At 42.5% G+C, this 12,970-nt stretch overlaps 1 protein-coding gene across 2 annotated transcripts in view; it reads left to right on the top strand.

Moving 5' to 3' along the window:
* Positions 1 to 12,970, top strand: part of LOC135521163 (EGF-like repeat and discoidin I-like domain-containing protein 3) — a 208,883-nt gene that overhangs the window by 139,476 nt on the left and 56,437 nt on the right. For both annotated transcript variants that reach the window (XM_064947183.1, XM_064947126.1), the window contains 2 exons: positions 3,988 to 4,132; positions 4,409 to 4,593. In XM_064947183.1, coding sequence (XP_064803255.1) covers positions 3,988 to 4,132; positions 4,409 to 4,593 — 330 coding nt within the window. The remainder of the gene's footprint in view (positions 1 to 3,987; positions 4,133 to 4,408; positions 4,594 to 12,970) is intronic.

The following is a 12,970-nucleotide window of genomic DNA, read 5'->3' as shown; positions in this document are numbered from 1 at the left end:
TGCCATTCAGCGGGTGAATGGGCAAGACAAAAGTTTTAAGTGCCTTTGAACAGGGAACAGGGTATGGTAGTAGGTGCCAGGCACACCAGTTGTTCATGCTGAACGGTTTCTTGTGTGTATTAAGAACTGTCCACCACCCAAGGACATGCAGCCAGCTTGACACTATTGTGGAAGCATTTAGTCAACATGGGCCAGCATTCCTGTGGAACGCCTTCGACAGCTTGTAGAGTCCATGCCCGACAGATTGAGGCAGTTCTGAGGACAAATGGGGGGTGCAACTCAATATTAGGAAGGTGTTCCTAATGTTTGTTATACTCAGTGTATGTATGTACAGTACCAGTCAAAAGTTTGGACACACCTACTCATCAAGGGTTTTCTTTATTTTTACTATTTTCTACATTGTAGAATAATAGTGAAGACATCAAAACTATGAAATAACACATATGGAATCATGTAATAACCAAAAAATTGTTAAACAAATCCAAATATATTTTAGATTTTAGATTCTTCAAAGTAGTCACCCTTTGCCTTGATGACAGCTTTTGCACAATCATGGCATTCTCTCAACCAGCTTCATGAGGAATGCTTTTCCAACAGTCTTGAAGGAGTTCCCACATATGCTGAGTACTTGTTGGTTGCTTTTCCATGCTTTTCCACTGCTGTCCAACTCATCCCAAACCATCTCAATTGGGTTGAGGTTGTGTGATTGTGGAGGCCAGGTCATCTGATGCAGCACTCCATCACTCTCTTTGGTCAAATAGACTTTACACAGCCTGGAGGTGTTTTGGGGTTCATTGTCCTGTTGAAAAACAATTGATTGTCCCACTAAGTGCAAACCAGATTGGATGGCATATCGCTGTAGAATGTTGTGGTTGCCATGCTGGTTTAGTGTGCTTTGAATTCTAAATAAATCACCAACAGTGTCACCAGAATAACACCCCCACACCATCTCTCCTCCTCCATGCTTCACGGTGGAACCACACATGCAGAGATCATCTGTTCACCTGCTCTGCGTCTCACAAAGACACAGCGGTTGGAACCAAAAATCTCAAATGTTTTCCTTTGCGAGTGTTTCTTTTGATGTTGAGATGTGTCTGTTACTCTGTGAAGCATTTATTTTGGCTACAATCTGAGGTGCAGTTAACTCTAATGAACTTATTCTCTGCAGCAGAGGTAATTCTGGGTATTCTTTTCCTGTGGTGGTCCTCATGAGAGCCAGTTTCATCATAGCGCCTGATGGTTTTTGTGACTGCACTTGAAGAAACTTTCAAAGTTCTTGAAATTTTACAGATTGACTGACCTTCATGTCTTAATAACGAAATATTGGACTGTTGTTTCTCTTTGCTTATTTGAGCTGTTCTTGACATAATAAGAACTTGTTATTTTACTAAATAGGGCTATCTTCTGCATACTACCTCTACCTTGTCACAACACAACTGATTGGCTCAAATGCATTAAGAAGGAGAGAAATTCCATAAATTATGTTTTAACAAGGCTCACCTGTTAATTGAAATGCATTCCAGGTGACTACCTCATGAAGCTGGTTGAGAAAATGCCAAGAGTGTGCAAAGCTCTCATCAAGGCAAAGTGTGGCTACTTTGAAGAATCTCAAATATAAAATAGTGTATATTTTGATTTGTTTAACACTTTTTTGGTTATTACAAGATTCCATATGTGTTATTTAATAGTTTTAATGTCTTCACTATTATTCCACCATGATGAAAATAGTCAAAATAAAGAAAAACCCTGGAATGAGTAGTTGTGTCCAAACTTTTGACAGGAACTGTATACAGTTGAAGTGGGAAGTTTACATACCACCTTAGTCAAATACATTTAAATTCAGTTTTTCACAATCCCTGACATTTAATCATAGTAAAAATTCCCTGTCTTAGGTCAGTTAGAATCACCACTTTATTTTAAGAATGTGAAATGTCAGAAAAATTGTAGAGAGAATGATTTATTTCAGCTTTTATTTCTTTCATCACATTCTCAGTGGCCCAGAAGTTTACATACACTCAATTAGTATTTGGTAACATTGCCTTTAAATTGTTTAACTTTGGTCAAACGTTTTGGGTAGCCTTCCACAAGCTTCCCACAAATAGTTGGGTGAATTTTGTCCCATTCCTCCTGACAGTGCTGGCGTAACTGAGTCAGGTTTGTAGGCCTGCTTGCACACGCTTTTTCAGTTCTGCCCACAAAATGTCTGTAGGATTGAGGTCAGGGCTTTGTGATGGCCACCCCAATACCTTGACTTTGTTGTCCTTAAGCCATTTTGCCACAACTTTGGAATTATGCTTGGGGTCATTGTCCATTTGGAAGACACATTTGTGACCAAGCTTTAACTTCCTGACTGATGTCTTCGTTTCAATATATCCACACAATTTTCTTTCCTGGTGATGTCAACTGTCAACTTTGTGTATGTAAACTTCTGACCCACTGGTTGTGATACAGTGAATTATAAGTGAAATAATCTGTCTGTAAACAATTGTTGGAATAATTACTTGTGTTATGCACAAAGTAGATGCCCTAACCGACTTGCCAATACTATAGTTTGTTCACAAGAAATTTGTGGAGTGGTTGAAAAACACATTTTAATGACTCCAACCTAAGTGTATGGAAACTTCCGACTTCAACTGTATATTCTGACAAAAATATAAACGCAACATGCAACAATTTCAAAGATTTTACTGAATTATAGTTCATATAAGGAGATCAGTTCATTGAAATGGTCACAGATATCTTTCAAAAATGAGCCTCACAACAGGGCTCAGGATCTCGTCAAAGTATTTCTTTGCATTCAAAATTGCCATTGATAAAATACAATTGTTTTCATTGTCCGTAAATTATAACTGCCTATACCATAACCCCACTGCCACTATGGGGCACTCTGTTCACAACATTGACATTGGCAAACTGCTTGCCCAAACGACATCATTAACTTGTTCTGTGGTTGTAAGGCCGGTTGGTCGTACTGTTAAATTATCTATAACAATGCTGGAGGTGGTTTATGGTAGATAAATTAGCATTAAATTATCTGGCAACAGCTCTGGTGGACATTCCTGCGATCAGCATGCCAATTGCATGCTCCCTCAAAACTTGAGACATCTGTGGCATTGTGTTCTATGACAAAACTGCACATTTTCGAGTGGCCTTTTATTATCCCCAGAACAAGGTGCACCTGTGTCATGATCATGCTGTTTAATCAGCTTCTTGATATGCCACAGCTGTCAGGGGGAGGATTATCTTGGCAAAGGATAAACACTCACTAACAGGAAGTAAACAGATGTGTGCACAAAATCTGAGAGAAATAAGCTTTTGTGCATATGGAGAATTTCTGGTATATTTTATTTCAGCTCATGAAATATAGGACCAACACTTTACATGTTGCGTTTATATTTTTGTTATATATACAGTATATAGTTGTTACTCTAACAACTGTAAGATTAATGAGGCATGCAGAACACCGGGATGAGAGGCTAAACTCAAAACCCAGTTGTTAATTTTCTTGCCTGAGATTTTTGAGTCTGACTGTGATTGTGCTAGGCATAGAGTAGACGGATGTTCTGACCCAGAGGGACCCCCCTTTTGAGGGCACCTCTGTGCAATGCTGACCTGAATTCATCCAGAGAGAGCTGTATTCCTTAACACACACACACACAAACATACATACCACCTGAGAGGGTCCTGTGAAACACTATGTTAGTTCATTTGGGGATAGCACTGTAAAACAGTCTATATTGTATGGCAAGGTAATTGGTCCACTAATTCGAAACACATCGTGTGCTTACAAATTACCTGCTTAAATCGTGCAATTTAAAAAATATATTTTTCCAGTAATTTGAGCTCATTGAATGGCAGCAATTTGTTGAGTTTCGAGTAGACACTAGAGACCTTGTGAGAGACTGTTCACAGAGAGACTGTTCACAATTTGCTTCCCCCTTCCTATTGCTTTTAACCCCTCTTCTGTCGTATAATTTCCCTCCTCAGATATTCCGTGGAAATGTGGAAAACAACGCTCCCTCTGCCAACTCCTTCACCCCCCCCATTGAGGCGCAGTACGTGCGCATCTACCCCCAGGTCTGTAGGAGACACTGCACCCTGCGCATGGAGCTGCTTGGCTGTGAACTCACAGGTAATAATTCATGACTAAAGGTTTGCACAGGTGTCGCACCACCTAGGTGCGGGTTGAAGTTCCCCTTCTTGTAAGAACAGGATAGTTCTGCATTTCTCAAGAAATACAATAGGGGGCGCCATTGAGTATTGACAAATCGTATTTCTTTGGAAGTATTGTTATGGAGTTTGCAGTTCTACATTTACATTTACATTTAAGTCATTTAGCAGACGCTCTTATCCAGAGCGACTTACAAATTAGAAAGGACTGTTTCCACTAACTAGTTTGTTTCTACAGGCTGCTCTGAGCCCATGGGGATGAAGTCTGGCCACATCCAGGACTACCAGATCACAGCATCCAGCCTCTTCAGAACACTCAACATGGACATGTTCACCTGGGAACCCAGCAAGGCCCGTCTGGACAAACAGGGAAAGGTCAATGCCTGGACTTCTGGACGCAGTGACCAGTCCCAGTGGCTTCAGGTAGGAGGCTACCCCCCTGCTTCCCATCTAAGGAAACATAGGAACTGGAGTTTCTCCTGGCCACATAATCTGACCAGGAAAAACAGAGGATCGTAGGAATAGCCTAGTCACATGGTCAGGTTAAATTAATTAGTTATTTTTCAGCAGAAACTTGCATGAAGAAACTTATACTATATGCATTCAGAACATGTGCCTTATGGGGGAAACATACTTCAACTTTATTTTGCAAGCATCATACATCTACTAACTTAACCACCAGAACCTCATAACTCCAACTCGTCCTAATTCTACTGCCTTTTCAATAACTACGCCTGAATGCAACACCGGCCACGCCTGCACTGTGCTTGTGAATCTGTCCTCTGGTCCTCTTACCTTTAGCTGCAGCCCAGTACGTGCTTTAAGGTAACTGATTGTCTCAGACGACCCAGCCGTGTCCTTAAGCAAAGACGCATCCCTCAATGGACGCTTATAGTTTGTCCTCCCAGGAACTTGAGAAGTATATTGTTACCAAAAAGCGTGAGAGAGTGACTTAGAGAGTATATGAGAAGATTTTGTCTAGAATAACAGTTGGGAACAGAGCAGGTCACATCTGTTTGGAATCATCGGGACTTAGCCAGATGTGAATGTGCATCAGTGTTTCAAAACAACCGTAGATATAGTCCAGATGCAGGATCTTAATTTGATCACCCCGTTGCAGGAGAACTTTAGTGCAATGCAGGAAATGTGTAACTTGTAATGTACTTGAGGTAAAAAAAAAGGCTTCTGAAGTTTTTCATTTCCACGTTGGGATTTCAAACTTGATGTTCACTTATGAAAATGTGTCAATCCCTACAAAAATGTCCATGATTGTCCTGTTGCTGCAGGATTATTTTCATGCTGTTACAAACTGCAGGATTATTTTCATGCTGTAACAAACTGACTCAAATTAAGATTCTACATCTGTGTGTCCTTATTGTTTATTGCAGTGTCCGCAGTTGACTTAAGATGCTGAGAAGTTCCAGGGAAGGAGATAAAACCTTCTCCCTACAGGCTGCACTGGTTCCAACATGAATTAAACTATCCTGGCATTACACAAGATCTGTTATAAAACGTTGCTCGTTATGACACTGTCACCTGACCTGACAAGGACAAAACTCTGGATTCTAGTAGCCTAAGTAACATGTCCAGACTAGGGCCCAGAGTTTTCTAGCTGGTTAAGTGACATGGTGAAGAAAACACCTGGCCCTAGACATACTGCAGTAAAAATACAGGAATATTTTGTTTTCTAAAACAGTAAAATAAAGGGCATAGCATTTGTGTCTGATGGTCACCTCTGTGATCGGTTGTTCCCTGGCCTTTCTGTCGTCTCCCACCTCTCTGATAGTCCGTTAGAGCTTAGCGGTGACATAAACAGTGCCCCGCAGTAGTGCCCCCTTGTCTAGCCATAATTAGATTGGCTGAGCCTGGAGGGAGATATGTTTTTATCACAGCAAAGGCCTTCTAAGAAGGAAAAGGCAAGGCTGTGCGGTTAGACTAGCTCCAGACAGGCCATGAAGCTCAGTTGAATTGATTGCTGTGGATAGAGGGAAACTCGTGGTTTGATATTACATGCTGTGCCTACAGGAGGAGGGAGAGGCTATGAAGCCAGCTGTTAAATCAATGGCTTCCTCCAACGACAAGGATACATGGCGATACCCACTTCTCCCCACACCTTCTAGACCTGTGGCAAGGAAAAATAAATGGAAGCATTGATGTTTTCACCTCACATTAGTGTGTTTGTCACAGGAAGTATTGATGTTCATATGGTAATGCGCGGATGTGTTTGTTTATGTGTAGTGTATGGATACGTGGGATGTGTATGAATGGATATACTCTACATATGAATGTCGGTGACTCTACTCACAGTTCAATATCTTCTCCGCACCAGTTGCCATGGTGAATAATTGATTACCAGTGACATTACTGGATGACTTTACACTTGATAGATGAATGGAATTAATCACACTTAGTGACAAATTAAGTATTCTAATTAATCAAGACAACTGCAGTAGAGCAGCAGCAAAAAAATCCTTTACAGAGTGCAAACACGCCAGACTAGATCTGGCCATGGAAGAGAATGAACCCGCTCTCATCTGACTAACGAACCAGTCACTGTAATTAAATGTTGATATTGTCACATATGTATCTTTATCTTGAGGAGACCAAACAAACTTTGTGCATGATAACGGTGAGACAGACTTTTGTTATGACTTTCATAATTTTTTTGTAAGACCCACCTGCTGACACCCCCATCTCCAGTGCCTGCATCACTCTCCGCCATATGGCCTCAAGCTGCACCATTTTGTTTCTCTCCATTGCCCACACACTTTCAACATTTTGCGCCCTTGTTATCATTGAAGGATTAGTTGATTTCCAGTTTTTAAGTATACATTTTTTAAAGATGATTGATGAGAAAAGTATTGTCCAACCAATCGGGTATCTCACTTCTCCCTCATATGCCGTGTCTTGAAATATGCAGATAGACAGATTAAAAGTACATTTACATTGTAATAATTCCCACTTTAAATGACATTCAGCTTATAAATGCTTCATAAAGCCTTCATAATGCCTTCAAAAGCACTACAAAAATGTGCTGCAAGCAGCTATAACCATATGTCATGCTTTATAAAGGGTTCATAAATGTGGCATAACTGTGTGACATAATCACCTATGTCAAATGTGACATAACCCACTAGGGTGAATATGATATAAACAAGTGTTTTATAAAGGGTGACAACATTTGCTGATAAGCTCTAAAGTGATGTCATGTTAGTCACATTACACCTCGTCTCTTTCCCAGAACTTCGTGTGTGGAAGGTCTAGTGGATCAAAGCATCAAACTTGGCCATCAGTTAATTTTAAGAAGATACATTGTGGAAATGGGCGTGGTTTAGCCATTATTCTGACTTTTTGACTGTGTTAAATAGTGACGATTATAAATAATTTACTCAGTAAGGTCACTCCCATAGAATTCTATGGTCACTCCCACAAAGGCCAACTTTAAATGGTTGATATCTCAGGATTATACTCTATGTGCTGTGTGTGCAGTAGCCTAGGGACGACGTTACTCGAAGAAACACTTACCTTGATGAAAGCGCCCAACCTAAAGAAATTGAAAGTGTCTTTCTTCTGGAACCAAGTTACATGTCCCTCAGTACACAAACATGCACACACAAAAAAATAGCCATACAGCGCGGTGCTGGGCACATTCACCCACTCCCCCGATGAAATATCAACCACAAAATGTTGTCACCATTGTAACAGGTTGTAATCAAGCCCTTGTCTCCGGCATGGGAACAGAAGATGAATAGCCTGGTGTGGTAGTCTCAGGTTGGACTACTCCAAATCATCTTGGTTCAGACACACGCACACAAACGCAAGCTTTGCAGGTCCATCAAATCATTTAAATACCTCTCACACCCTACAGTAACCTTCTTAAATCAACAGAACGTTAATAACGTTAATGATATCTATTTACATTTTATGTAGTGTCCTGTAATACTTAGATTGAAGTGAGACACCTTCGGTAATTCATAACACATCCGTAAAGACTATATCGCATGATGCTGTACTTAATTTAAATTCAAACACTTTTGGTCACTTATAACACATACATAAATGCCTTGTACCATATGACTCTGTACTTACGATAAGGTCAGACACCTTTGGTCATTCATAACTCATATATAAAGGCTTAATGAGTTCAACACAAATGTAATAACACTTAGGGAATTATCACTAACAGCTCAAACAAATAAACATTAAAAACATGTTCAAACCATACATTTCCTTTTATTTGTACATTTTTTAAGCAATACAAATACATCTACAAGCTTCAAAATGTTCAGCAATGCAGTTTCATTGAACATTACACAGGGCTGTGAAAAGTTTAGCTTGTCCCTAAGCAGGTGGACGTATGGTAATTGCCTTTCTTCCTGCTACAGTTACTGCATGTTTGTTCCAACATTAAAAGTAACAACAAAGAAAGTTAGCAGGTCTGTTAGGAAATGCCTTTGTCACACCATCAGGACAAGGGAATTCCTGTGCTTCACTAGAAACGCGAAATGGAAAGATGGGAAACTCTATTCAAATCATATTATTATATTCCTCTTTTGTGGTATCTAGGGGATTTGTATTTAGCTGAGCCTGCTCGCTAGCTAAATTTCGGATAGCTAGCAATTGTTGTGAAGTCACTAAACTTGTTTTTTTTAATGATTGAGGTAGCTACAGTAATCTAACTCAACACTTAACTACTACAAACTAATTTAAATTACAATAAATAAAGGTTATGTCACGCCTTGGTCTTAGTATTTTGTGTTTTAGTTAATTAGTTACATGGCACCAGCCTTGCGCTCGGTGTCTCTGGTTCGCCTACATAGCCCAGTGCGGGCTATTCCACCTCGCCGCACTGGCAGGGCGACCGAGAGTATTCAACCGGGTAAGGTTGGGCAGGCTCGGTGCTCAAGAGCTCCAGTGCGCCTGCACGGTCCGGTCTATCCAGTACCACCTCCACACGCCAGCCCTCCGGTAGCAGCTCCCCGCACCAGGCTTCCTGTGCGTGGCCTCGGCCCAATACCACCAGTGCCAGCACCACGCATCAGGCCTACAGTGCGCCTCGCCTCTCCTGCGCTGTCGGAGCCTTTCTCCTCTCCTGCACTGCCGGAGCCTCCCGCCTGTTCAACGCTTCTAGAGCCTTCCTCCTCTACAGCGCTGCCGGAGCCTCCTGCCTGTTCGGAGCAGCCTGAGCTGCCAGTCTGCATGGAGCAGCTAGAGCTGCCAGTCTGCGTGGAGCAGCTAGAGCTGCCAGTCTGTGTGGAGCAGCTAGAGCTGCCAGTCTGCATGGAGCAGCTAGAGATGCCAGTCTGCAAGGAGCTGCCAGTCTGCAAGGAGCTGCCAGTCTGCATGGAGCAGCCAGAGCTGGCAGTCTGCATGGAGCAGCCAGAGCTGCCAGTCTGCATGGAGCAGCCAGAGCTGCCAGTCTGCATGGAGCTGCCAGTCTGCATGGAGCTGCCAGTCTGCATGGAGCTGCCAGTCTGCAAGAAGCTGCCAGTTTGCAAGGAGCTGCCAGTCTGCATGGAGCTGCCAGTCTGCAAGGAGCTGCCAGAGCTGCAAGGAGCTGCCAAAGCTGTTAGTCTGCATGGAACAGTCAGAGCAGTCAGTCTGCAAGAAGCCGCCAGAGCTGTCAATCTGCATGGAGCAGCCAGAGCCGCCAGTCAGCATGGAGCAGCCAGAGACGTCAGTCAGCATGAAGCAGCCAGAGCCGTCAGTCTGCCAGGATCCGCCAGTCAGCCAGACTCTTCCAGATCTGTCAGTCAGCAAGACTCTTCCAGATCTGCCAGTCAGCCAGACCCTTCCAGATCTGCCAGTCAGCCAGACTCTTCCAGATCTGCCAGTCAGCCAGACTATTCCAGATCTGCCAGTCAGCCAGACTCTTCCAGATCTGCCAGTCAGCCAGACTCTTCCAGATCTGCCAGTCAGCCAGACTCTTCCAGATCTGCCAGTCAGCCAGACTCTTCCAGATCTGCCAGTCAGCCAGACTCTTCCAGATCTGCCAGTCAACCAGACTCTTCCAGATCTGCTAGTCAACCAGACTCTTCCAGATCCGCCAATCAGCCAGGATCTGCCAGAACTGCCAGCCAGCCAGGATCTGCCAGATTCAACTGCCTGGCTGGGCTTCCTCTCAGTGCTGGGCTACCCCTCAGTCCCAAGCTGCCCCTCTGTCCCGAGCTTCCCCTCAGTCCCGAGCTTCCCCTCAGTCCCGAGCTGCTTCAGTCCCGAGCTGCCCCTCAGTCCCAAGCTGTCCCTCAGTCACGAGCTACTCTTCAGTTCAGTGGGGTTCTGGGTGAGGACTATTAGGCCATGGTCGGCGGCGAGGGTGGATTATCCCAGGACATGAAGGGGAGCCGCCACCATGGACAGACGCCCACCCGGACCCTCCCTATGGTTTTGAGGTGCGTCCGGGAGTCCGCACCTTAGGGAGGGGGGGGGGTTCTGTCACGCCTTGGTCTTAGTATTTTGTGTTTTAGTTAATTAGTTGGTCAGGCCAGGGTGTGACATGGGTTTATGTTATTGTGTTGTCATATTGGGGTTTTTGTAGTCATTGGGATTGTGGTTGATTAGGGGTGTGTTTAGTTTAGGTTTGGCTGCCTGAGGCGGTTCTCAATCAGAGTCAGGTGATTCTTGTTGTCTCTGATGGGGAACCGTATTTAGGTAGCCTGGGTTTCACTGTTTATTTCGTGGGTGATTGTTCCTGTCTCTGTGTAGTTTCACCAGATAGGCTGTACTTAGGTTTCACGTTCCGTTTTGTTGTTTTTGTATTTGTCTCAGTATTTTCATGTAATCGTCATTTGTTTTATTAAAAAACATGAGTAACCAACACGCTGCATTTCGGTCCGACTTTCTTGCGACAAACGAAGAAAGCCGTTACAGGTTAACGTGTTTTTCACTGTCCAGTGGCAGCACAAATGGCATTTTACTTTACTCCACCCATTCTATTGGAGACCGATTCACATCTTATGTGCGCTTACTGCGCTACTGAAAACCCGCTAACCAAACAACAGTGCAGGGCATGCTCACTCTATTAAAGGGCAACTACACTCAAAAATACACATTTCTTCGATTTTTACAAGACCTCAAAAGTCATCCGATGATGTGGTTTAAACATCTACCGCACCTGCTTTTAAAAGGCCCTACCAACATTTCTTGCCATGATTGACTCCACTTTAGAGTGTGTGTAATCCTGCAGCACAGCATTTTGGGTGAAGGACTATCCAGCCAAGAGTTAAAGTGGTTCGGCCATCCTAGAAATGTTGTAGTGAAATATAATATATCAAATTCAGTAGATGCTTTAATCCAAAGAGAGTAACAGTCATGTGTAAATCCATTTTTACTTATGGGTAGTTCTGGGAATCGAATCCCATATCCTGGCTTTGCTATGCTCTTTGTGAAGCCTCAATTTAATTGAATTTATAAAGCCTTTATTAAGCGGTGCTTATGCCACCCTTTATAAAGGACAGGTTTATGTCAGCAGAATTCCATCAGCATACCACCCTGCATCCCACTGCTGACTTGCTTCTGAAGCTAAGCAGGGTTGGTCCTGGATGGGAGACCAAATGCTGCTGGAAGTGCTGTTGGAGTGACAAAAGGAGGCACCCTTTCCTCTTGTTAAAAAATATCCCACTGCCCCAGCGCAGTGATTGGGGACATTGCCCTGTGCAGGGTGCTTTTTTTCTTTTGGATGGGACGTTAAACAGGTGTCCTGACTCTCTGTGGTTACTAAAGATCCCATGGCACTTATTGTATGGTAGGGGTGTTAACTGCAGTGTCCTGGCTTAATTCCCAAACTGGCCCTCATACCATAACGGTCACCTAATCATCCCCAGTTTACAATTGGCTCATTCCTCTCCCCTGTAACTATTCCTCAGGTCATTGCTGTAAATTTGAATGTGTTCTCAGTCCACTTAACTGGTAAAATAATGGTTAAATAATGAATACATTTTTTACATAGTGGGTTATGTCACATTTGACATTGGTGTTTATACATTTATGAACCCTTTATCAAGCATGACAAATGGTTATAGAAGATTTATAACACATTTATGTAGTGTTTATGAAGTCTTTATGAATCCTTTATAAGCTGCATGTCATTTAAATCGGGACCCAACTGGTCTAACTCCACCATAATCTTTGGTATTTATAGCATTCCCAGAAGACGTGGATTATTGAGTCATTGTAAGTTTTACACTTAAGACATGACTCCATGTTGTGCTGTAGAATTTGTGAATTGTGTATCTTGTATAATACATTCTATACATTAGTTTGTACTGGATTAAGTGAACATTTTCGTTAACTGTAATTTTGTTAGTTGCAGAACCTACTCACACCTACTCATCCCAGGGTTTCTCTTTTATTTGACTATTTTCTACATTGTAGAACAATTGTGAAGACATCAAAACTATGAAATAACACACATGGAATCATGTAGTAACCAAAAAAGTGTTAAACAAATCAAAATATATTTGATATTTGATATTCTTCAAAGGAGCAACCCTTTGCCTGGATGACAGCTTTGCACTGCCTTGGCATTCTCTCAACCAGCTTCATGAGGTAGTCAACTGGAATGCATTTTAATAATTAGGTGTGCCTTGTAAAAGTTAATTTGTGGAATGTATTTCCTTCTTAATGTATTTGAGCCAATCCGTTGTGTTGTGATAAGGTAGAGGTGGTATCTTGAAGATAGCCCTATTGTAACGGCTTTCGTCTGGTGAAGGAGAAGCGGACCAAAATGCAGCGTGGTATTTTAGAGACATGTTTAATGACGATGAAAAATGACCAATACAAAAACGACAAACGGAACGTG

This window comes from Oncorhynchus masou, chromosome 1 (assembly GCF_036934945.1).
Source record: "Oncorhynchus masou masou isolate Uvic2021 chromosome 1, UVic_Omas_1.1, whole genome shotgun sequence".
NCBI classification, from domain to species: Eukaryota; Metazoa; Chordata; class Actinopteri; order Salmoniformes; family Salmonidae; genus Oncorhynchus; species Oncorhynchus masou.
Note: the sequence above shows the minus strand (reverse complement) of the source record. Positions and strands in the feature narration are given on the sequence as shown.